This window comes from Rattus norvegicus, chromosome X (genome assembly GCF_036323735.1).
Source record: "Rattus norvegicus strain BN/NHsdMcwi chromosome X, GRCr8, whole genome shotgun sequence".
NCBI classification, from domain to species: Eukaryota; Metazoa; Chordata; class Mammalia; order Rodentia; family Muridae; genus Rattus; species Rattus norvegicus.
Window position 1 is genome coordinate 126223990 of NC_086039.1, and position 26240 is coordinate 126250229.

The following is a 26240-nucleotide window of genomic DNA, read 5'->3' on the forward strand; positions in this document are numbered from 1 at the left end:
TTAATCCAAGGCAAGCTCTCTACCACTGGACCCCTAACAGCAAAACCTAAACCATAATTAAACAGCTTGAGAATCATAGCTGAACTATAAGTAGCCCTTATGCACTCATAGTCAACCGTAATGCGTGGCTATGAATTCTTTGTATCACCTTGGCTACTTTCTTTCCCAAGCTCATGTTAACAAAACCGTTGGCAGTGGCTCATTGCTGTCCCTACCACAGCCACCTGTAGGTGGCGCTGTGAGGAGGGGCGCGCTCTCTGCGCCAAGGGGCGCGCTCTGTGACGTTTAAGCTAGTGACGTAATGTTCCAAGTTGACCGTTATTCAGCCACCGTTGCCACCTTGTCGCCATTAAGGTCTTCGACCGCCGGTGGTGCTAGATGTGGTCCGGAGGAGGTCGAGGTGGTGAGAGGATCGGCTTTGTTCTTTTGTGAGATTGGGCAAGAACTGTTTTAGAACTGAGACAGTGGGAAAAGGGGAACGGGATTGGTGGCACAGCCTGTTTCTGTGACCGTTGAGAGACAGTGGCAGAATTCTGTCAGGTGCGCTAGCGTGACTAGGCCGCAGTGACCATAGCGATGGACTTGGGCGACCCGTCTAGTGGCTTTCGCCACAGCGAAATAATTAGATTTATTAACAATGAAATCCTCATGAATGGAGGTGGGCCCGAATTCTACATGGCTTTCCGCATGCGGCCCTGGAATGAGATAGAAGACCAACTTCGCGCCATTTTGATAGATCCTCAGGTGCCGCGTCCTCTCAAAAGGGCCTGTACCTGGAGTGCCCTGGCACTGAGTGTGCGAATATGTGCAAGGCAGCGTGAGCAGCAGGCTTATATGGTTGGGTTGCCACAAGATGCATTAGGGCAGCGTCCCTCGGCTCCTAGGGCCTCAGTCTCAGAGTTGTGGCAGCTCCGTCAACAGCGTGAGGAGGCTGTCACTCAGTTGATTTCTACTCAAGCTGCCCTACAGCAGGCGATGAGGGAGTGTGATCTGTTGCGTCGGAGGCTGCACCATGTTGAAAGATCGGTCCAGATGACTCCTCTGGTTCATGATATAGTGCCTGGTATTCAAACCCAACAGCTTGGGGCTTCAGTGGTACCCCTGAGTTCAGATCATGCAAGAGTTATGGGTGCAGTGGGAGCATATGACAGACAGTATTTGGAGGCACAGATGTCAGCTGCCACAAATGTCTTTTACATGCCAGGAAGCACAAGTCCCTGGCCCCTGGCCATGCAACCAACTGTGCCAGTTTCAGTTCCATATCAGCTTCCACCACATCCACCATTTCTAATGGGATCTCCATTCTTAATGCCCTGCTCACCTTCAGTAGTCATGGAAACAGAAGCAGGTGTTGTGGTTCCAGTTCAGATGCCACCTGTGTATCCTGGTCCATTTACTGCACCATGCTCCCAAGACTCAGCTACTCTGTGGGACCAGAGATGCTACATGGCTACTGAAGGCCCTCCAGTGATCCAACGTGCTGTAGCAGCAGAGGACATCAGAGACTCCAGCCAGGAGGGAAACTCAGAGAAGTGCCAAGGGACAGATACCTTGGGAGACATGAGAAGCCACATTCAAGGTCAAAGTCCACGAGAAATCCAGAATAGGGATGCCCTAGTGGACATTGAAAATGACAGTGAAGATGAAGAACCGGAAACATCAGCAGTAGCAGCAGAAGCAGCACCAGAGGAAACAGAAGCAACAGACGGAGCAAAAGATGGAGACAAAGAAGAGGAGGAGGAAGAAGAGGAGGACGTGGAGGAGGAGGAGGAAGAGGAGGAGGAGGAAGAAGAGGAAGATGAGGAGGAGGAAGCAGCAGCAGCAGCAGCAACAGCAGCAGCAGCAGCAGCAACAGCAGCAGCATATTATGACAACGTAGCTCTTCAGAATCTTCAGGAGCTACACCTTCCTGAGCAAGGTGAGCTCCATAGCCAAAGTGAAAATAGTCCCCAGGCATCAGTTCAAGCTTCCCCGTATTTCGGTAGAAGTCAAATCAAGGGAGATGATGTGGAGGAGGCCCCGCCAGCCCCTGTGTGGGAGAGCTGGAGCCAAGCTGTTAGAGAAAGCCCAAAGAAAGAGCAACCTCAGCTGCCGAGGAAGGAGAAGAAGCCACAAGTGGAAGCAGCTTCAGAATCCCAGCCCGTCTCACACTCTCAGATGAACTGGGTCTGCTCACGGTGTAAGGCTATGAATTTTTCATGGCGCAAAATCTGCTATAAATGCAAGAAAGTTTGTATGTCAGCTGATTTTGGAGGACAAACTCACTGATTCCAGAAGGTAAGCAAAAAAAAAGCAGACTCCTAACAACCGCCAGCCCCATCAATAATAATTTGCTTTATAGCCAAAATAACCTGTTAGGCCTTTATCCAAATTAACTAAGTTGTTATCATGATAGGTTAACACGTAAAAATATTCTGTTTGTAGTTTTTGTTTATTATAAAAAATTATCTTGCTTATATTGTTCAGTAAGAAAGTTAAAGGACACTTTATATAGGTTGATGTTGCTTTATTTAAATAAAATTATATGTATATTCCTTTTTTTCCATTTGTCCTTTGGACAAAGGAGGGCTGTTTTGAATATGGCACTTCTTAAAGGCACTTCTTCCTAATAACATTTCAATTTCAATTTTGCAGTTTTGCACGAGGTGGACTCCTGATGGCTGTTCCTGATGGGATGACACTCTTAAGAAGAAGATGAAGAAGAAGAAGAAGAAGAAGAAGAAGAAGAAGAAGAAGAAGAAGAAGAAGAAGAAGAAGAAGAAGAAGAAGAAGAAGAAGAAGAAAGTTATGAAACCCTTTGCCCTCCCTTTCATTAATTTTGTTTCCTGAAAACACTACATATTTAGAAATAGAACTTCTTCTCAAAAATGCTGTCTTTCCTTTGTTTGCTATTTTTCTTTTGACTTTTAAGTCTATAGGTTAAGTTGTGTTTAGATGTTGCAGCTCCACAGATTTGCTTGTTGCTGAGGAAGCTGAACTTGCTCCCTTATAACACCGGTAATCCAAGAACCAGAAGAAACACCTTAGTTCTCATGGGCCTCATAGATCAGTGGGACCCCGCTAGTGGAAGCAAAGAAAAGTTTAGCTATTAGGAAAGAAAAGCTCCTGGTACACATTATGGGGACACTGAAGAACAATGTAGTTTTGTTAGAATTTAACTTTTTCACTGGGAGGATGAGCTAAGTTTAACGAGTTCAGGATGTTGTAATGTTAAATTCCATAAGAGAACAGCTTTGATGTATTTCATGTAACTCATGAAATAATTATCATTTAGAGACTTTCATCAGTGAATTAAATAAACCGTTCTTTTATATGCTCTCATCCCAAGTGAGGTAAACTAGCCAGGAAGGAGCCAAGGATGGGAATTTAGCTTTTTTCTCTACTCTGAACTTAGTTAGTTCCTTGAATTATTCCAACTTAACCACATTCTACCCTTTCAGGTTTTTTTCTTCATCTTCTGCTATCAACAATAAAGAGTATGTACCTTTATGATGTGCCTTTCTTGTGGTTTGTATTTTGGGGAGGGTTGGCTCACAGGTAGCATCTTAAATCTCCATTTTTCACCCCATTGAACTGTAGGACAGTTCAATATTATCCACCATTGGAGGGCCCTTTCTCTTGGAGAAGGGGAGAGGATGGGAGAGGGTGGGAGAGGGGGAGAGGGGGAGAGAGGAGAAGAGGGGGAGAGACGGAGAGGGGGAGGGGGAGGGAGAAGGAAACACATAGGCTATTTTGGGGGTGGAGGGGGGAGGGGGAGGTTCTAAACAGAGTGAGTAGTGGAGGGGAGGAAAGCTCACGAGCTAGAGGGAGTTTGGGGTAGGGGAAGAGGTGAGAAGGGGTAGCTGTTAGCCTGGTACTCCAGGTAACAAGGGGTCCTGAAAGCAGCATGAGCTTTGATATGGTGGTAGACATCACAGGTAGCCATGTGTTTCTTCTGCCAAAGATGAGAGAAATGACTCCTTTTGGTAAAATGGGGACCATTTTCACAAGTTCCCAAGGAATACTGACTTTTACCTAATCACTGGAAATCCGCCTGAAGTCCAGGTTTAGCTCATTGGATTGCTTTTTTTTTTAGAGTTTGGGGTGTTGGAGTTTCCTTTCGACCTGATGGTGGTCCCAGTCCATTGTGGGTGAGAACATCTTGGGCTGGTGGCTCTGGGTTATATAAAAAAGAAGGCTGAGCAAGCCTTCAGGGGTAAGCCAGTAAGCAGAACCCCTCCATGGCCTCTGAATCAGTTCCTTCCTCTAGGTTCCTTATTTGAGTTCCTGTCCTGACTGCTGATCAGCTATTATATGGCAGTGTGAGTGAAATAAACCCTTTCCTCCCCAACTTGATATTCTTCATAGTGTTTCATCACAGCAGTAGTAACCCTAAGATACCTAACAAGTATTAGTTCTATTTACCTACCATTTCATTCTAATCTATATGCATGAGGTCTCATTCTGGAGTAAATGCAAAGATACCATACAGTGCCTGCTATGAATCAGTTTCACTAAACATATATCTTTTGGTTATTATAGCTATAATGGGTTCATATATATATATGTGTGTGTATATGTAATACTTTATATATAAAATATTATATAATCTATAATACAACATTGACATATAATATATAATATTTTAACATAGGTACTATCACTCCCATTTATTCTACTTAAAAATATTTCTTTTATTTTTTGAGATTGTAGTATAATTACATCATTTCCTCCTTTTCACTTTTTTCAAACTCTCCCATATACTCCTCCTCACTCTCTCTCAAATACATGGCCTTTTTTCCCATTAATTGTTGTTCCATACTTATATGTGTATGTAATATATATACATATATATTCCTAAATGTATATTTCTAAATACATATAAATTCTTAAATATATAAGTACGATCTGCTCAGTCTGTATAATGTTACTTATATAGATTTCTCCAAAAATGAGCATACCAATTTATTATGTACTATGAAATGATCATCCCTGAAAATGGGCAACATTCCTGTTTTACAAAGGTGTTTAGCCAATACCCAAATTTGAGGCTCAGTGAGACCTGGCTTCAAAATATAATTTTACTGGTTCTAGTATCTGTTCTCCTTCCACTGTATACTACCTTAACTTGTTACCTATACTGTGTAACATATTTACATATTAATAGGGATTAAGAATACCCAAATTAAAGGAAATGACCTTGTGGTTTGTATATGTCACAGAGCTTTGAGGCATAATGGCTGAATGTTGGTAGGACTATTTTTAGAGCTCTAAATTTGGAACTTGTTAGCACTTAGGCTGTCATCATGTAGGGCCATTTATTGTCGTAGTTGTTTTCACTGTGGAAAGGGAATGGGGTGGTAACTTTGGTAATGGGAGTGGCATGTTTGACTGAGCAGACAGATCATATAAAAAGTTTATATTGGAGTTTAATGTGATTAAGTAGAAGACATCTTGATTGCTTAGATAAAGCCTGAACTACTTGGGTTTTGTTTTATGTGGATAAATTACTAGCTGTAGAAGTCTAATATAGTTTACATATTTTTTTTTGCTGAGAAAGAATTGGGGGGGCAGCTTTCAAAATCCTTAGACTCATATCTCAGAGGGTTGAGATTTTTTAAACTAATCATGTTGCTAAGTGGCAAAGACACATCTTAGCATATGCCTTGCAAAGTCTTAACACTGTAGCTAGTATGGTCTATGTGGTTCAGGCACTGTGACTAACACTGCAGTGGTTTTCTCACATCTGGTACATGATAGAATGATTGTATCAACTGACACATTTCCCATGACACCACATATCCCTAGGATGTAACTTTTCTGTGGTACTAAAGATTGAACTGGGGGACTTGTATATGTTTTACCTACTGAGATGTATTCTAAGCTTCTAAGTTTGCTTTTCTCACTGACTATAATGTTTATTTTTTTTAAATGTACAGAAACACAGTAGAACAGTTACAGAGAGTATTTTCACCCTATTAAATATCTCCATTGTCTTTTGTACAATTTCTTAAGTAGTATTCCCTGTTGGCTCATTGTTGGAAGCACTTTCTTCAGTGTACCTAATGATTTCTGTAGTAGATTAGATCTTGACCCATCTCACCTAACCTCTTGAAAGTATAAAGGATTTTGGAATGAGCCTATATCTTCTCACCTGTCATTTTAGAGATAAGCAATGCTATGGGGAATCTCCAGTTTCCTTTATTTCTTTAAAGATAAGTGAAGAGCAGGCAGTTGAGGCGGTCTTGCTCTCAGTTGAGCAATGTCCTGTACTCAGTGAAGGCACTTGTTTTCCGTAAAGTAAGTACCGAACAGGAGTGTTCTGCCTCCTCATCAATTGTCCCATCATATTCTTTTTTTTTTTTGGTTCTTTTTTTTCGGAGCTGGGGACCGAACCCAGGGCCTTGCGCTTCCTAGGTAAGCGCTCTACCACTGAGCTAAATCCCCAGCCCCCTCCCATCATATTCTTAACCTGTACATTTCAAGACTTGAAAGATTATAGATCTTGAATGACATCAAACAGTGATTATTATTCTCCTTCAAAATTGAGGGTCAATAAAAAATTTCATCACACAGAATAAATGTAATGCTAACAAAAACTCATCATTCTACCATCTTATATAATTCTTTTGGTAAACATCAAGTTAATTTTGTTATGCACAGACAAATCATATACTAGCTAAACATTTTCCTAGACTTTTCGCAATTGAAATTTGTTGACAATTCCTTCTTTTTTTGTTTTGTTTTGTTTTGTTTTTTGGTTGTGGTTGTTTTTGTTTTTTGAGACAGTCACACTCTATAGTCAAAGATAACGTCAAACTTGTGACAATCCAGTCTCAACCTCACGAGTATAGGGTTTACAGACACAAGCCAGCAGATCCTTTAAGAGAATAGTTATAGAAGTTTATAAAGGTTTGAGATACAAGTTGGGATCAACTTATGCAAAAATCTGGAAGTTTCATCACATCCTAAATATGAGTGAGTATTGGCAACGAAGAGTCCAGGTTTATTTTTATTTTAAATCACAAGGCTTCTTTGGTAGGGAAGATGGCTTGATTGTGACCCCAGCTCACAAAAATGCTGCCAGAAATGTTAACTTTGCTTTATTAAAAAACTATGCAGTATTAGTAATACTAGTTTTCCTTGACATATTCTGTAGGCATTTTTATGTTTATATATACTGTTTTATCCTTTAATCTTTCATTTGGTTCTATATTACAAAATAATTGATTTCATGATATAAACCTATAATTACTTTTACGGTGTGCACCATTAAACCATATCACAGTACTTATAAAAATGGTGAAAAAAACTCTTTGAGGGTTTTGTTTCTCTCTCTCTCTCTCTCTCTCTATATATATATATATATATATATATATATATATAATATTTATTTATTCTATATATGTGAGTACACTGTACCTGTCTTCAGACACACGAGAAGAGGGCATCAGATCTCATTACAGATGGATGTCAGCCACCATGTGGTTGCTGGGATTTGAATTGAGGACCTCTGGAAGAGCAGTCAGTGTTCTTAACCTCTGGGCTGTCTCTCCAGTCCCAAGCTTGTGTTCTTAATCACTGAACCGCCTCTCCAGTCTCAAATTTCCTACATTCTTTTTAAAATTTTTTGAATATTTTTTTACAGAGGGGGCATCAGATCCCATTACAGATGGTTGTGAGCCACCAGTGTGGTTGCTGGGAATTGAACTCAGGACCTCTGGAAGAGCAGTCAGTGCTCTTAACCGCTGAGCCATCTCTCTAGCCCCATTTGTAGAGAATTAAAAAAACGATTTAATTATATTGGTTCCAAGAAATAGAGGAATATAGAAATAATAATAATAATAATAATAATAATAATAATGATAATGATAATAATAATAATAGCAGCAGCAGTAGTATATCTGGCACCATTACCACTAAAATGTTCTGATATTACCTAGACAGTTTTGAAACATCAGAACATATATGGCCAATTATAAAATAGTTTTTAATATTTTGTTTATGAGTGTCAGTGCACATGCACATGGGTGTCCCTGGAGGTAAGAAGAGGGTGACAGTTCCCTGGAGCTGAAGGTTCACATGGTACTGAGTCATGCAACATGGGTTCTAGAAACTGAACTTGAGTCCTCTGGAAGAATAGCAAATGCTATTAACTGCTGAGTCATCTCTCTAGGCCCCAATATCTGATTTTTTCTTTTATTTGTATTGTATGCAGGAAATATGTGTACCTGCATATATGCATGCTTGTGTATGTGTGAGTATATGTGTTTAGATGAATATGTGTGTGTGTGTGTGTGTATGTACAGGAGTTTGATAATAGGTGTTTTCATTGATTGCTCTCTATGTAGACAAGGTCTTTCACTGAACTGGAAGTTTGCAGAGTTTACTAGTTTAGCTAGCCACCTTGCCCAAGGATTCCCTGTTTCAAGTGCCACATGGATAATAGGTGGCCACTATACCCATTGGTCTTTTATGCGGCTTTTATGTGAGATCAGAATTCTGTTCCTCACACTCGAGGGAAGCACTTTTATCCACTGAACTACCTTTTAAAGCTATTATAGAATACTTATGTCATTGAACTCAATGCTGTTAAAAGATGTCAGGATTTTTCCGAGAAATATTAACTGAAAAGAAAGAGAAAAAGAATGTAAATGTTGCCTGTGTAACTAATATTACTTGCTAGTCAGAAATCTGCCATTAGCTGTTTTGCTTACAGGGTTTCAACATTTGATTTGTACCTACAAAAGAGTATATAGACTATTTCATTCTTTTGCCAACTTTTGATGTCTGTAGATCAAAGTGATAATTCATGTTTTTTAAAATAACTTATTTTTTTCATCAGGTTTCCATTCTGAAGATTCCTACATCATTAGATTTATTTCTATTATTTAAAACATATTCTACCCTCTTCCAAAGTTTGTTGTGGTGGTTTGTAAATGCTTGGCTCAGAGAGGTATGACCTTGTTGGAGTAGGTGTGGTCTTGTTGGGAAAAGTGTGTCACTGAGAGGGTGGGCTTTGAGACCCTTCTCCTAGTTTCCTGGAACTCACTCTTTTCCCGAGTGCTTTTGGAACAAGATGTAGAACTCTCAGTCCCTCCTGTACCATGCCTGCCTAGACATTGCTATGCTTCCCTCCTTGATGACAATGGACTGAAACTCTGAACCTGTAAGCCAGTTCCTATTAAATGTTGTCCTTTATAACAGTTGGCTTGGTCATGGTGTCTGTTCACAGCAGTAAAACCTAACCTAACTAAGACTTTTGTTCAGATCCTTTTCTCCTTCCTACCCATTTGACTTTAAGATCTTTCTAAAAAAACCTTGCAGCCCAACAACAAAATACCCAAAATATAGAAAACAAAGTACATCACCAAAACAAACAAATAAACAACACACACACAAACATCCCCACCGAACTGTGACTAAATAAAAGTACACACAAAAAACTGTGGACTCTGTTAATTGTTAGTTAACTACTGAGCACAAGGCCTACCCTGCAGTGGTTAATATACCCAGTGTCATCCTATTGGAGAAAACTTATTGTCCTTCTGTATAAGTGACAGTTCTGTTGTTAAACTTTACCTTAGTAACTAGGTTTACATTCATTCACAGGTTTTGATAAAATATAATGACTTAAAATATAAGATAAAATGAAAAAACATCATATTGAAATTGGACAATATAAACCAACGGAAGGAAAAGAACCCAAGGGAAGGCATAAGAATCAGAGTCACACTCATTTAGACACTCGGGAACCCAACAAAAACACCAAACTGGAAGCTATAATATGAGTGCAGAGGACTGGGTGTAGACCTGTGCAGGCCCTGTGCTTGGTGCTCCAGTCTCTGGGAGTTTGTGTCTCTCTCTCTCTCTCTCTCTCTCTCTCTCTCTCTCTCTCTCTCTCTCTCTCTCTCTCTCTCTGTGTGTGTGTGTGTGTGTGTGTGTGTGTGTGAATCCTTTTGATTCAAGAAGGCTTTGTTTGCCTGGTGTTCCCCCATCCCATGTGGCTCCTACACTCTCTCTTCTTCCTCTTCCAGGGAGATTCTCTGAGCTTTGAGGGGAGGCATTTGTTGGAGACATCACATTTAGGGCTGGGGGTTGCAAGACCTTTTTCTATCTAAGTAATGTCTCTGCATTCCAATCCATTGCAGGAGGAAGCTTCTCTGATGATGGTTGAGCAAGGCACTGATTTGTTTCCCTGGCAGGAGTTGATAATTCATGTTCTAAAATATCAGAGGATTCTTAAAAATGTTCAGGCAAAAAATATACAGACAAAAGAACAGTACCTTGTACTTTAATCCAGTTTGAGCTCTAGTGGAGACATTTTCATAATGAGAGAGGGGGTGAGGAAGGGAGAGAGAGAAGGGAGGGAGGGAGGGAGGGAGGGAGAGAGAGAGAGAGAGAGAGAGAGAGAGAGAGAGAGAGAGAGAGGAAGAGAGAGAGAGAACAGCTTTTCAAATGGGGATTTAGAGTCTTGTGTTTTTTTTAAACCTCACCTGGAAATAAAGGGTGCACAAAGATGAGTCAATTAGTTACTGCCTGAAAGTAACTGGCATAAGGAAGTAAAAAAGACACTGGAAGATTTATTCATGAGTAGCTCAGGAGAGGTGTGTAGAGTTGTTTCTGCCAACAAGGATGAGGCAGACCACTGATAAACATTGGTAAATGACTGTGTAAAAGAAATCAAGGAAAAAATGTTTTGCCCTTGGAATCAAATTCAAAACCACACTCTGTAGGAAGTTCCTTCTATCTAGGGAAGGCAAGAATAATGTTAACCAGATGTCAGGTACTGTGTTTGGATATGTATGCCCTAAGAGGAATATGGCGTCAACCATGTCTCCCAGAGTTTCACAAGCTCATAGCAAAAAGCTCTTGAGCATCTGTTAGGTTTGAAGCAAGTAGAATGTGCTAGCTTGTTTATACTCACTGAGAAAACTAAGATAAAAGGGCCTACGGCTTGCCTTCCTTTCATCTAGAAAAGAAAAATCGAGCAATGAGACTTTGTATAGCAATTTCTGAGTTGGATAGAAGACACCTAGATTATTTATTTTCCAATTTTTAAGAAATAATTTTTCTATGGTTGCTGAGGCTGGATCTACATTTCCGCGCTCAATAAAGTCTTCCCAAATTGCCGGATTACAGGCATGTTCCATTGAACCCGGCTAGATCACTTTAGGTCCAGATTCTTCTCAGATTACTGTTATTTTGGACGGATGGATGGATAACTGATGATCCATATTCTGGGCCTGAAAATCTGAACAACAAACCACGTAGGCAAGATCTTTCCTAGGCATCCTATCAAATAAAACACAGAGGCTCAAGCACATGCCATTTCAGCTAGAACGAAGTTGCCTTGAATTGAAGACGGAGGCAAACTAGAGGAAGTAACTATACATAGTAGACAGATAAAGATAAAAGACGCTGTCCTGTCAAGTATGATGTACTCCTTCAGAATAAAAATAGAGCAAGATGTAGTATTGCTGTGCTGTGAGAACTCCACCCTGTCCTCTATCACAGCTTGCTTTTGTAGCGCTGTGACACAATTGTAAGCAATTTCCATCAGGAATGATTTGCCTTATGGTTCCAGAGGACTAAGTGAGATGCAGCATCATGGCCAAGAAGGCAGGGAGGAGAAACGTTGATTGGCTAGTGGTGGCTGGGAGTGGGAAGTGAGATGGCGGAAGACGATGGAGAGATAAGGAGGAAAGGAGAGGGCGGGGAGGGAGAGAGGAGGAGAGTCTGCGGTTTGGAATTAGCTGTACCTTTCAGAAGCTCAGTGAGTTACTTCCTCCTGGTAGGGCCCACGTCTTAACATTTCTACCCTGTCCCAAAATAATGCCACCAGATGGGCTCTAAGCATTCAACCCAGGAGCTGGAATGTAACTGTCTGTATGCATCCTACTATGAGCTACTTGAGAACAGGTATAAACTATGATTTTCTTCTTTCTAACTTAAGTTCCAACCATTGCATCTGACATACAGTAGAAGGTTATTAGTAGCTGGAAGAATAATACGTATATTTAACAGGTTTAAACAAATGCCCACAGCAACCTTGTGTCTGCTCTCTCTCTTTGAAAAGGGCATTTAGGAAAAAAAATAGCCTTATAAATAAACTCAGGTGTTAGCGAAAAGAGTGTCTCTCTCTCTCTCTCTCTCTCTCTCTCTCTCTCTCTCTCTCTCTCTCTCAGACTATTTTTTCTTACTTTTGTAAAGGAAGTAAATTAAAGTGCCAAGAGTATGTGTAAACTCCCCACATCATAACATGGTCACAGGAGAATTCACACATTTCAGACAAACTGGTAGAAGAACAAAGGTAGTTTTGAAAGGTTAGAGAAAAAGATTCTGAAATGTCCTATCTACTCTACAGAACAGACCACCCTTGGCATCCTTGTTTTAATCTACCTGGGCTCCAGAATATCCCCAGGCTTTTGGAATACAGACAATTAGCACCTCAGACAGGGCATCCACATGCAAAATCCTGTCACTGCTCAGATATCTCAGGAGGTGACAAGTTTAGACAAGAAGACCCTTTCAACCTTGCCTGCCAGTTTTTCTAGCTTTCCATGTTTTTGTGTTTGATTTAAATGGCATCTATATTCAGAAAGTTTTCTTTAAAATATAAAGCTCTTATCCTCTAAAATGATTTTTATTTCTGAGATTATTTTAAAAACAATGAGAACAAATGCCTCTTCCTATTGAGACTTCAAGATCTTCCACCAAAAAAGAGCTACCCCTGTGTTTTTCTACAAAGAAGCGTGATTTATTTATTTATTTATTTATTTATTTATTTATTTATTTATTTATCTATCCTATAGAATGTTGAGTCTGGAAATGACACTTAGGGTTCACCTGGCTCAATTCCATTTGACAGACGGAGAAAATAAGGTTCAGAGAGGAAACTATTTAGTGCTAAAAGGTGGAGTACAATTTGACCTCATAATTATTTCACTAATGCTCTTTCCAATTCCCGTTGCTGTCTCTAAGGGGAACCAAAGGCATGGAAAAGCACTGTGTGTGTGTGTGTGTGTGTGTGTGTGTGTGTGTGTGTGTGTGTGTGTGAGAGAGAGAGAGAGAGAGAGAGAGAGAGAGAGACAGAGAAAGAGACAGAGAGACAGAGAGACAGAGACAGAGAAACAGAGAGACAGAGAGAAACACATAGAGTGAGATCAAGAAGCAGAGAAAGAGAGACAGACAGACAAGAGGGGGATAATTTCGGATTGTTTTCTTGACAGCTTTAATTTCAGACATTTATTCATTCACTAAATTCATCCACTGTGTGCCAGTCACCGAGGATACAGTGGCAAACAACGTATATAAACCCTGCTGATATGGACCTCAAGGTCAAGTGGAAGAGACAGGCGACACACAAGCAGATTCTTCCTCTCATAAATGGGACCCATTCCTTAGCTCTTTGTCTGTTGGTGCCACTATTATCTCCCCTTCTCTGTTATATGATCTTTGTCTTCCTGTATCGTGGGGACAGGAATGGAGAACGAAGAAAGCTATTTCAGTTCCTCTGTTCTCTACACTTCAAGCTCTGTGGGAAGTTTGAATTTGCCAAAGACAGGCTCAGGCTTACTGCCTGTGTAGCAGCCAAGCAAAGATGTCAGTATTTTTCATCAACACTGCACTGGTGGGCTGGCACACCTGTCAGTTTGCTTGTGAGGTGACAATAAGGTACTGGATGTGAGAGCTGTACTATTACCTTATAATTTAACTGTTCTCTTTTGATGCGATGTTCGTTGTGCTGAAGCCCACTGTACCTGGCTGCTTTGACAAGTGTGCTATTTTAGCAATGCAGAATGAAACAGAAAGAAAAGAATGCATGGGATGCTGGCTTCGTCAGATCCAGGTTTCTCTGTTCCTATGTTTGTAGATGATTTGTACAGAGTTGTTCAGAGACCAAAAAGAAAATGGTTAGGTTTTGTTTTAAACCTATGTGACACTCAATGTTCTAGCAGTTACACTATAGGTGGGGTGCTGTCCATATGACTCAATAAAAGAGGATCCCCTTTTTCTTTTCATATTTAAAATGCCTCATTGTAATTGATTTCAAAAGTATTAGCTTTGTTTCCAATAGAGTCCTGGTTAGGTGAACCTCTGATGTTTTTAACATGGATGTAGGTAGGCATTTATGTATGAGAATAGAAGTTACAACACAGTTATCAACCCCTGTGCAGTGACGCAAAGTGGATTTTATATTCACAATGATTCTGGCCTAGCCCCATACACCAAAGGGTGCATAGAAGGTCACATACAACAAACTGGACAGAAAACTCCCACAAGCCAGCAGCCCTATAGGAAGAACTACAGGCAGCTGAGTAAAACCGGGTGTAGTGGTCACCGTAGGGAAGGGCATACTAATTGCTCATCCAGTACCAGATGGCTAGCCCTGAAAACGTACATACAAATAGCATTAGACAGATACAACTGTATCTGTGTAACGTGCTCAGGAATTATATGAACATGCATATATGCATGTGATAACGATGCTGAAGGAGAACAGGGTTCGTTCGATGGTGAAAAGGGTGAAAAGGGAAAGAAGAAATGCTTGGATTTTAATAACGATGATGATGATGATGATAACGCGCCAATAGAAGGATTTGCTCTTTTTAAGCCCTTCAGTTATCTGCAATATTTTGTAATACCATGACAATTTTTTTGTGTGTGTGACTAAACTGATACTTTTGGATCTTGGAAAAAAAACATTAAGGTAAAAAATCTTTGCTTGGGCCTAAGTGTATTCAAGGATTTGGCATACGGCTTAGAGGTAGAAAACTTCATCTGGGAGGTCCCGGACTCTGTCATCATTGAAGAAAAGAGAGTTTTTTCAGGAACATCTAGTCCCAAAGTGCACAGTTCAATAGTACTTGGGAATGCTGTGGAAGCTTCAGAGCCAGACTCTGGTTTTGTAGTTGGGCTGTTTTTATGCTTTTGTTTTGTCAGGCCGTTTCTGCCCCTCATGATGACAAGTACCATTTACCTCTATCAGCCATTCTTTTGTTCACCAGTTCAGCCAAGTCATTGCCGAGGGCTTCACAGGTTGCAGGAACCACACAAGAAAAGCCCTATCAAGCTTCTCATCTTTGTGCAAGCTCTGTCTGCATTGCTGGCACAGCTCAAATGCTGCAAGTGTTCACTTTTCCAGTGTGCCCCTCCCCCACCACGAACTCTGTGTTGGAGACTAGGGTGATCAAACCCATGACAAGTTTGAACCTGTTAAACTGCTGAGCTGGCCTTAATTGAAGTGTGAGAAGAGGTTTTAAGGCAGGTAGACAACATCCTGTTGTTAGGGTGCTCATTTCTCTCTCTCTTTTTTTTCATACTGGCTGCCCTGGGAGTCAGGTGGCTGATTGTGCCCAGCAAGCCACTGCAGCAGCAACAGCAGCAGCGCAAAGTCTTCCTCTTACCATCGTCCTTCTGAGCCCATCAAAGAGTTTGCTAGGCATGGATGCGGTGACTGTGTACCACGGCAAAATCAGCAGGGAGATGGGGGAGAAGCTCTTACTCGCTACGGGGCTGGATGGAAGCTATCTGCTGCGAGACAGCGAGAGTGTCCCTGGCGTGTACTGCCTGTGTGTTTTGTGAGTACATCTTGTGGTCATGGCAGGCTTATAGCATGTGTATCCTGCCCTTTCAGGGGAGGTCCGGGGGGGAGTGGCAGGGGAGGGGGTTACAACTCTTGGCAAAGGAACAGAGGGAATACAGGCAGCAGGAACTGAGTACTCTTCCAGTTCTTACTGGCCCAGGACTCTGCCCAGGGGTGTGGCAGGCAGTACTTGGATGTATGTCCCTCCCTGGGGATTTATCTACTGCATTTCCCCAGTTCGGTTGTGGCAGCTTCACTGAATAGCCTTCAGAATGGGAAAACATGGCCTAGAATTTACCTTTACTTTGAGAAAGGCCCATATTCTAGACTTCGGCTCTGGAGCTCTGGGATGTTGGACTATTTTGTCTTCTGGGCCACGAATTAAGGCAAAGGAAAAGCTTTCTCTATCAATCTCTACAAGTGTGATTGAAAATGGTACCCCAAAAGAAAAGCATCTAACAAATGCTCGGAGAAGTGGCCAACCAGGAAATGGAATTCATTATTTTCGGAATGCCCCTCAGGGAAGGCAGAGGCAGACAGATGTGTGTGAGTTACAGGTAGCTACCCTGGTTAACACAGCCGGTTCCATGCCCACCAGGGCTACACAGTGTACGACCCTAATGAACAACAACAAAGAACACTAAAGCAGCACAGCTCTGGAGAGGAAGTGTGTGAAAGAGCAGAGGTGCCTTTCTCGTGATGCTGTTACCTTGCTTATAAGAGGCGGAATGAGTTTAAAAACGTGGTGTGTCCCGTAAAAGATAGGACTGACAATAAATAGTTTTAAAGAGCACAGAAAGAAAACATCATTCTTCTGACCCCACTTTGACCTTTGCCTAGACTGTTCTCAGCCTCTTGCCCCATTTTGAACCAGGTGCAGCTGCATCCTGGCTCCCAACCTCCCCGAGCGAACCCTACCGTAGTTGGACTCTAAAGCTTGTTCTCTCCGAAAATCAGTCTCTTAGCCCTTGATTTTAAATGGGTTTCATATTCCAAGGGATGATGAAGATGATGCCTCCATGTATTAGAAAAGAAAAAGTAAATGCTGGGCTTTGATACTCAACAGATATGTCTGGTTTATTATTGGTCTCTTTTTGGACAAATTATTTCAGTACTTCTTGAGGAAGTCTCCAGAAGGACCCAGTTTAGGCACTACTGTAAGCAGGGTATTCACACACACACACACACACACACACACACACACACACACACACACACACAGCCTCATTCTAGTACAGTACAGTCTACCTAAAAGCAAAAACAAAACAGTGCTTGGTAGTGAGTTCTGTACATGATGATACACTGCAAAAATTTGAAGTAGTTTCTGGGCCAGAAAATAAAGATTAAATTGAGGCTGGTGTGAAAGGATTGTCATTGTATATTGATTTTTTAAAAATGGCCAAGCCTTACTTTTGGCAGTTTGCAGATCATGCCAAATACATTCATCATAAAGGCTTCAAGGTAAATATATGGAAAAATAATTTTTCAGTGTTGGGGAGAGAATCCAAGAATCCAAGATTTTACATGAGCCTCCAAAATGCTTTTTTTTTTTTTTTTACTAAGCTAGACACCCAGCCCTGGGCTTGGACCTTCATGTTCCTAAGTGGATCCCTAAGAAGAGCTGGGAAAGCCAATGACACTCCTTAGGGTATTTTTTTCTTGTGAAAAGATGAAGGATGGTGAGTGAAACAGGTTGCTTTGGACACACTGATAATAGAGGTAGCATGCTCCTTAACCAAAAGGAAAAGATAAAAGTTCAAATGCAGCCTATGTAGGGGAGAGGGCTGGAGACAGTGTACCTCAGATTTGTGCTTTTCATAGCACCCGATCACCTCTGTTAGGTAACTAAGCCTGCTTCCTTCTCAGGATTTTACACCTGTATTCGACATTACATCTCCTGATCATTAACGAACCTAAGTGGCCTCTCTGGGCTGCTACCCGATTACCTTTATTCAAGGAACTTTAAACTTACTAACATTAGCTTGTTTACTTATATGTGGGGTCTACCACAAACTACCTTCATGAAGGAGCAAACATGGTCTCCAGTACCAGGAGCATATCCTGGTACATAATAGGCACTCAGCACACAATTTGGAATTAGATGAACTGTTCAGCCATATTGTACTCTTCATTAGCAAGAGCATCGGGCTAAGAGGCCAGGGTGGGGGCTCTAGGAAGTCACTCAAGTTCTCTGGGGCTTCACCTTACATCTGCGTAAAATAGAAACCGGTTGTTATAAAACATGGTTGTAAGTGAAATCTTGAAGAAAAGAAACCTTGGTGTTTGGGCACATAGGCCGGAACCATGTAAGGAAATTCTCAGCCTTCTGGTTTTCACTGACAGGGGATGCTGTATAAATGTAAGGTGTTTGCTTGTTTCTTTTGTTTTTTGTTTTTGGTTTTTTTTTTTTTTTTTTTGCTTGCTGTTGACCAATTTCATTTTGAAAACCTTTTCCTATAGACGTGGTGAATTCTCTACCTTGAGTCTCTAGCCCTGTTTATGGGTTTTCACAGTTATGGCCAGAAAACTGTGGAGGAAAGAGACAAGAAAAATAAGAGGAATGTTTTCCTCGCCTTTGATAAGTGCTTCAGGTTTTGTTTGTTTTTAGTTGAGTGTCCCCTTGGAGATACACAAACATTTTGTTCTCTCTCACTGGCACTACATGGTATGTGCAACATGTTATTTGGAACATAACGTACTTCCTAACTCAAAATACTGAATTGTAGGATGAAGAGTAGAAAGAAAATAAATCATATATGCATGAAAAAACCTACAACAATGGTGGCTTGCTCAGTGGCATCTTATTCCATGTTTTGTTTATTCTCATTAACCAAGAAGGTGTTCTTAAACTTCAACTCACTCTATTTTTATTGTATGGTTCAAACCATGCTTAAAATTGTCCTTTCAAACAATATGTGCCTCTTTCCTAGAGTGAATCTCAGACATGACCTTTTTGTCCTGTTAGTTTTTCAAAAACAAAATGTTTTAAACAATGTAAAAGTCTCCCATTTCTAGGATTGCTACCCTTCATTTAAAACAAGAAGCGTTTCTTCCAATTGTTTGCTCTAAATAAAAATGAGAATTAAGAGTTCATCAAAATAGTCTCTTCCAATGTTTGCTCTAAATAAAAATGAGAATTAAGAGTTCATCAAAATAGCCTTTTGTATTTGGGATATAAAGTTTGAAACATAATGGAATTTAAGGAAAAAATCATCCATAATATTATGACTTAAAGATAACTACCATTAAGTTTTGTTTTTTTTTTCCGGAGCTGAGGACCGAACCCAGGGCCTTGTGCTTGCAAGGCAAGCGCTCTACCACTGAGCTAAACCCCCAACCCCTACCATTCCATTAAGTTTTAAATAAAGTGTTGTGCTTTAGTAGAATGAATATTCTGGAACATGGACATCCTTTCATTACATTTTGCTGCAATTCCCATTTAGTATGAAAAAAGCTGACTCATAAGCAATATTTTCACAAATAAATCAAGGTATTATCTTATAAGAGCTGTATTTTAGTTCAGCTAAGTTGTATATGAACCATATTCTTCAGGACTAATCTCTTATTTTATTGTTTCTTGACTAATTTTGTTTTTGGATGATTTTGTACATGTACACCAGCTTCTTATTTTGACAACTGAATGATTCAATACTTTTAAACTATAATTTCTACATAGAACTGATCACCATACATTTTTGCCTAAATGAGTATTCTAGTTTAAATGTGTAGTTTCCTTTACCAATGAGTATTGTTGTTAAAAATAATTCCCTTTGAAATTTGATGTCTAATTTTTATTATATTTATACTCTATTTTTCATATTTTAGCTTTTGTTACTAGCACTAAATGTTTTTAATGTGGTTGTTGAACTATTTATCCCCATTTGTAAACTATTTGCATATTTTTATTCACTTCATGATTTGGATCCTTTTGCTTTGCACACACACACACACACACATACACACACACACAGACACACACACACACCCCTTAACATGCTGTAGATATCCTTTCTCAGTTTGGTGTTTGTTATTTAATACTTTTATTTCATGTTTTTAGTACTAAAATGCATCAAATGCTTGATTTTTTTTTGCCTTTGCTTCTCAGCTTAGAAAATCTTTTCTCTACAGATACATAAAACTTCACTTTTGTTTTAAATACATGGTTTTATTAATTTATAGTCTACTCTTTAATTCTATTTGAATTTTACTTTTATGTGTCTAAAAGATCTAATTTGATTTATTTCCAAGTGGATTTTCAACACTCCAACATAGCTTACTAAATAGAATTTCCAATTTTCATTTGTTGGGCCCCTTTACCAAAAACTAAAAGAACTGAATAGTTACAATATGGTTATTGTTTTTTGATTATTTGGTTCAATTTATCTTTTGTACTTATGTTAATTGTATTAGTGTATTGTACTTTTCAAACATACTCAAAAGTTAATAGGTATTCTTGTCTACTATTTTTTTGTGATGAAATCTAAAATAAATATGTTAAATTAGATGAAATTAACATCAATAATAAATTAAGGAAAAACTACCATCTTTAGAGAATTGACTTTTCAAAGATACGGTGTAAGATTTTCTTCTATTCTTTTTTTCTGGCTATATCAAGTTTCTTTCATTGAGGTACATGTTATACCCTCACAAGTTGTTACTTTTCACTCTAAGATAAATAGCCACTTCCCTAGGTTGTCTCACAGAGAAAAACTAATTAAAATATTTTTAAAGATAAGCTGGAAAAATATCATATATCTACAATTAGTATCTCTGTACACAGCTAAGTTTATGCTTCTCTGATGAAAGATTCAGAAGAAGAAATGCATTTATAATTTTTTAGCCTCGAAGGCACAGAATGACATCATTTGCCATATACGTTTTTGGATAAAAGAGTTATCTTCTTGTTCTTTTTTGAGGGCTGACATTGGTGATCACATTTCTCCTCTGAGAGTGTGCACCTTCCAGCACTATGGATTAGCCCATACAGATGAAGCTTCCAGGTCTGCACCAGCTTGATTTTGCTGTGTTCTATGCCTCACGGGTGTGGTGTCTTCAGCAACAGGGTTTTACTGCCAAGTTCTGGAGGGTAATGAAGGACACTGGCAATGGCCTGTAATGGTGCTCTATGGGACCTCATTGGCCAACAAGTCATAATCCATTCCTGGTACCAGGAACTTTATTTGGTAACATATGATGTCTAGTGGTTATCCTGTTGTGGAGTAACTCCACCCTAACACTTTTTACATATGTGTACATTTATTTAACTTAGGAAACATCTACATTAGTAGCCTTACGTATGACTTTTTTGAGAGGGTTTTACTGTTAATTATCTTTCACTGAACTCTGTCTTCTACTCTGCCTTCCCACCATCACCCTTCCTGTTCTAGTATTCCTTTTTCATTCTTTCTACTTGTGCATTCTATCTCTCTCTCCTTGAAAGCAGCCACTCCATGATCCCTGACCTCTATGAGTATTCCAAATGAAACACACATATCGCAAGGCTCAAAGCTAACTACAATCACAAATGGGAGAACACACGTGATATTTGTGGGTTACTCAGAATGACTGTATTCAGTTCCATTCTTTTACCTGCAAATTTCATTTTTGTTAATCACTGAATACAATTCCATCTGTAAGCATATCCCAGTTTTTGTTATCTGTTCATCAGTCGAAGGACATCTAGGCTCTTCCTATTTCCCAGCTATCGTGAATAGAGCAGCAATAAAAATGAATGAACAAATATCCCTGTAGCAGATATGGAGATTTTTGAATTGGAAATAAAGTGCCTACCATACAACCGAATTCCAGAAGTAGACGATATGTACGTAGTACAATGAAACTCCAGCTTATCGGTTGTACTAGCAGGAAACGGCGTGGCAAAGGAGAATATGGCGATGAATTTCAGGTTATAAAATTTAACAAGAAACCACACTTTAGTTCTTATCATTTTACATTCCTCATTTAGTTACGTATGTATTTAGGTATTTATGTGTGTGTGGTATGTTTGAGTACATGTACGTTGGTTCTCTCCTGATTCCGTGTGGGTCTCAGGCATTGTGCTAGCCCATTAAGTACCTATTGTAGCACCTATTGAGACATCTGCTTGCCCAGACATCTGTTTTTTTAAATTCTTCTGGCTATGTTTATTGCTGCCACATCTTTTTGGTCGCTAAAATTATTTTGGATTTTCTCGGTAGAATTTATTCAAGGTAGAGTGAGCACAAAAACTAGGCTAGTATTAAATTTGTTACATGTCAACTATGAAAGGGACAGTTCACAGACAAAATATGCTAAACTCTGACCCTGGTTAACAATGTGAAATTGAAGCCTCAAGGTTAGTCTGAAGTTGCCATTTAGTTTAAATGTGGAGGAAGCCTGCGTTGATCTGTTAGCCACTCCTCCCCCATCCCACCTACCTCTCCTGTTCTGTCTTCAGCAGAATGTTTTAGCTCTATCTTTACAGACTCAATCTTTTTGTGGAGAATTATACTTCTGAAATTGCTGTTAAGACCAAAATGTTCATTCATTCCCACTAATTTAAGAAATGCATCACACAACGACGATTAAGCGTCAAGACCTTTTTGCAAGACTCTCTGAGCACACATTGCAAGTCTGCTTCTTTTCTTCTTTCTTTAAGTAAAATCTGACAAGATGATTTTTATATTTATGCCAGGAGAGGGCATCAGATCTCATTACAGATGGTTGTGAGCCACCATGTGGTTGCTGCGAATTGGATCGAAGACCTCTGGAAGTGGTCTTAACCGATGAGCCATCTCTCCATCCCCTGTAACTCTGCCCCTTATCTAGGAATTTTACCTTGCTCAAGTGCTTCAAATTTTCTTTTGCCCTGGATTAGCAAGTGGTGGTTGTAAGAATAGGATCATTACATAGATATACCATTAGTCTGGATATTGAATGACTAGATTGTACTGGAAATTCATATCCACTCCAAAAGAAGGAAGTTTGGACAACAGAAAATTATACATGTCTTGAGGGGGAATATAGTTTTAGTATTGAAGACTTTGTATGTATGGGAAAGTCACTATGGATGTAATATATTTTATTCAAAATTTAGTTATAGCAGGTATGGTGACCCCTGTTTGCAATCTCAGCACTTGGGAGGTGAGGTGTGAGGATTACCATGCATTTGAAGTCAGTCTGACCTATGTAATGAGTTCAGATCAGCACCAAAAGTTTCTCAACATCTGTTTCATAATGGTGTCTTACAAATGTTGTATACATTTGTAAATATATTGTGTAAGTGAGGCTACGGGGACTAGCTCGGAATATTCACAGTATGAACATATAAGTCACATGTACTTGCAGCTTTTCTCTTGGGAAGTCCTTTAATTGGCATCAAGAAAGTTGATGTGGGTTTGTTGGTTTGAAGCGAAGTTGTACCCATCATACTGACTCACTGAAATAATTGAGAAATAAACGTCATGGCTTTGTACCTGCTCATTGCTAGTCTGAACACCTTTTAAAAGCATTGGGGACAGCTTTAGATGAAATAAAGTCAAATTTTAGCGTCAGCAAGGACTAAAACATACTTTTTCTATGTGTTACTTACAAAAATAAATTAACAGCAACAATTTAAACACTCCCCTGTTTTAAATTCTAAATGCTGGACTGCTGATCAATTCCAAAAACATCTCAGTGGGAGAAGGAAGTAAAAATGGATCCATTTCTTGATTTGTCTATATTCATAGAGGAAGTTGGAAGCATGTCGCAATTTTAGAAAACAAATCACATGTTTTTTTCTAATTTGTGATTAACAAAGGCACAGCATCACAGCTTCTGTCAAGTCAGTAGTTTTAGATTCTATTCATAATTGAGATCTTGTAATATTTGTCTTTCTGTGCCTGGATTATTTCATTTAACATAATGTCTGTCCTTCAGGTTCATCCCTGTTGTCAAAAATAGATAACATTTTTCGTTAAGTTTGAATGATATTCAATTACATATATATTTTGGGTTTTGTTTTTCAATCATTAATAATTAGCACATATTGTACAAAATGAGTTTATTATAATATTTTCTTACATGTAGAATATATTTTGAACATATTTTCCCCATAGCTCATTTTGTCTTCTCTTCTCAGGTCTTTTTTCTCAGTTTATTTCCATGTCTTCGTTTTAAAATCTAGATCCATCATATGAGGTGCAGCATGTCTATATCATACTTTCTTCATGTATCATCCATCCAGTGTTGTACACTAAGGTCGATTTCTTATCCTTTATATTGTAAATATCACTACACTGAACTGGGGAGCACATACTCTTCAACATAATGATCTCATTTGGATATACACCCAGTCATTCTGTTGCTGAGTCATGAAATTTAATTTTTTTTTATTTTGCGAGGAACCGCCTTGCTGTTTTCCACAATCACTCTACTAATTTGCATTCCCCACCAACAGAGTACAAGTGTTCTCTTTCTCCACACCCTCCCAATACTCACCTTTCATATTTTTGGTAAGAGCCATTCAAACAGGTGTGGTCTCAATTTGCATTTCTCCAATGATGAATGATGTTGGATTTCTTTTTGTACTTTTTTTTTTGCCCATTTTCTGTGTATTCTTCTGGGAAAAATCTGTTCAGGTCCTTTGCCCATTTTCAATCACTTTGTTTTCTTACTGAGTTTTTTTCAGATCTTAGATATTCTGGATACTAAGCCTTATCAGGTTGATGGCTTGCAAATGCTTTTTTCCCATTCAGCAGGTATGCTTCTAACTGTTGGTTCACAGTACTTTCCTGTCTGTGAAGAATCATTTTATTTTGATGTAATTTTTATTTCTCCTTTAATAACACACATTTTTGAGGGCATATCTAAAAACTAGTCTCTTATTTTGAGTAATGTTTACTTGCTCAGAGTAGTTATGTTAATTTTACTTTACTATTAAAAACTTATACTTTTCTTTTGACTTATTTCCTTGGAGTGTGTGATGATAAGGGACGTGATTTGGTTAAAGATATGTACACTTTATGGCTTTTATTAACACTTATTGATTTTTCCTTTAACACTGATTTTCTACAGACAGAGCATAGATGTGGTGTTAAGAAGCATATTATGTGATTAAGAGCATTTGATACTCTTCCAGAGAATCTGAGTTTGGTTCCCAGCACCCATATCAGGTGCCTCCCAAGTGCTGTGATCTGAGGAATGCAATTTGAGTTGTTCTGCTTTAGATTTCTCCCATCCGTGGCATATTATTATGAATGTTGTCTTTGGAGGATGCTTGTTCAGTAAGTTATATGACTGAAAACAGAAGTCACACGCTTGTGATTTATTTGAAAGAAAAGTTTGTTCATTCAGAATTCAAGGGCTTGGGGTGGGGTAATTGTTAATATCAGACACGTTAATCATGAGAAAATGTATGTGCCATTGACATCAGCTTGTTTGGAGACTGAAGAAGGTAAGAGCTTTTGAAGTGGTACTCAGGTTCCTGCTGCTTAACCGAACGTGAGATAAGATCAGATTCGTTAGGAAACAATTTTCAAAACATACTCATTTATTTTGACTAAATGAAGGTGAATAATGGTAAAGAAGTCTATCCATTGTATATTTTAGAGGCCCATTGCTTCAGAATCTGGAAGACAGATTGCTTACCATTTCGTTTAAATTACTGAGTTTTTATTTTTTGTGTGTACACATGTATATGTGTATATGTATGTGTGTATAAGTGCTTGTAGCTATGTGTACACATGTGAATGGAAGACAGAGAACAGCTTCAGGTGCTAGTCCTCAGGAGTTCTCCATCTTAACTTTTTAAAATGGGTACTCTCTCACTTTTCTGGAGCTCACCAACCTTCGTGGGCTGGCTGGCCAGTGAGCCCCAGGGGTTCAATGTTGGAACTACAAATGCACAGCGTCATGCATAGCATGGGTTCAGGACATTGAACTCAGGTCTTCCTGCCTTCAGGCAAACACTTTATCAACTGAGTTATCTCCCAAGTGCTATTGTTGAGATTTTAAGCACTGTTTTTTTTCTATATCATTACCCTTAAAGTTACTGTGAATTATTCACATTGACTGCTTCCCAAAGGGAAAAATAGAACCAAGGGCCCTGCTTCTATCTCCATTTTCTGGACAGCTTTAAGAAACTCTCTTGAATCATGTTTCAAGATCCCATGGTGAAAAGCAGAAATGAAAGCTCTTGTCTTGGTCCCTGTTGAATACTTAATAAAATTGGTGTGTTTAAGGTTGATTTCAATTACTTAAAAAATAAGACCTTAACAGTAAAGTAGTTTATTTAGCCTATTGCATATACGCAAATAGTAAGTTATTTTATATATGACTTGAATACTCTGATAAGTCTATGTTACAAAAAGAAAACATTTGTTTTGTGATCACACCAACCTTTAAATTGGTCTTTTGTCCAATTTCCCAAGTCAAATGAACCCGATTAGAGTATTTTAAATGTCTTTTGTAGTTTGTTGGGTAATTAGTGCTGATAGATATTGGTTAAAGGCATAACACTTTAATTCAAATATTTAAAGGCTTTTTAATCCTAAAGGGACTTAATGCCAATGTGAGCAACGAACTCAGCCTTCTCTTTGTAAGATTTTAGTATCATCTACTCTTTTAAGTTTAAACACAGTGATTTAAACAGACTAATGTATTTACTAACCAAGGATACCCATCGATCCAATCCTGTGCCTAAGAACAATGA

At 39.1% G+C, this 26240-nt stretch overlaps 2 protein-coding genes across 3 annotated transcripts in view; both read left to right on the forward strand.

The window, feature by feature from the left end:
• The first annotated feature begins 313 nt into the window (after window positions 1–313).
• Window positions 314–3477, forward strand: LOC134484021 (testis-expressed protein 13D-like). Its single transcript, XM_063280384.1, has 2 exons — window positions 314–2277; window positions 2635–3477. Exon 1 carries the CDS (start codon window positions 577–579, stop codon window positions 2266–2268), a length of 1692 nt encoding a protein of 563 aa, XP_063136454.1. The 5' UTR covers window positions 314–576; the 3' UTR covers window positions 2269–2277; window positions 2635–3477.
• An 11724-nt stretch (window positions 3478–15201) lies between these two features.
• The window catches only part of Sh2d1a (SH2 domain containing 1A), a 28235-nt gene continuing 17196 nt past the window's right edge, over window positions 15202–26240 (forward strand). Inside the window, exon 1 of one of the 2 annotated variants that reach the window (XM_063280196.1) lies at window positions 15202–15563. In XM_063280196.1, coding sequence (XP_063136266.1) covers window positions 15427–15563 — 137 coding nt within the window. In that variant the 5' untranslated portion in view covers window positions 15202–15426. The remainder of the gene's footprint in view (window positions 15564–26240) is intronic. The other variant, NM_001109313.2, reaches the window with a different exon arrangement.

Bases quoted from the DNA above. Each gene is read 5' to 3' on its own strand.
- LOC134484021 (XM_063280384.1), top strand. From the start codon at position 577: ATGGACTTGGGCGACCCGTCTAGTGGCTTTCGCCACAGCGAAATAATT.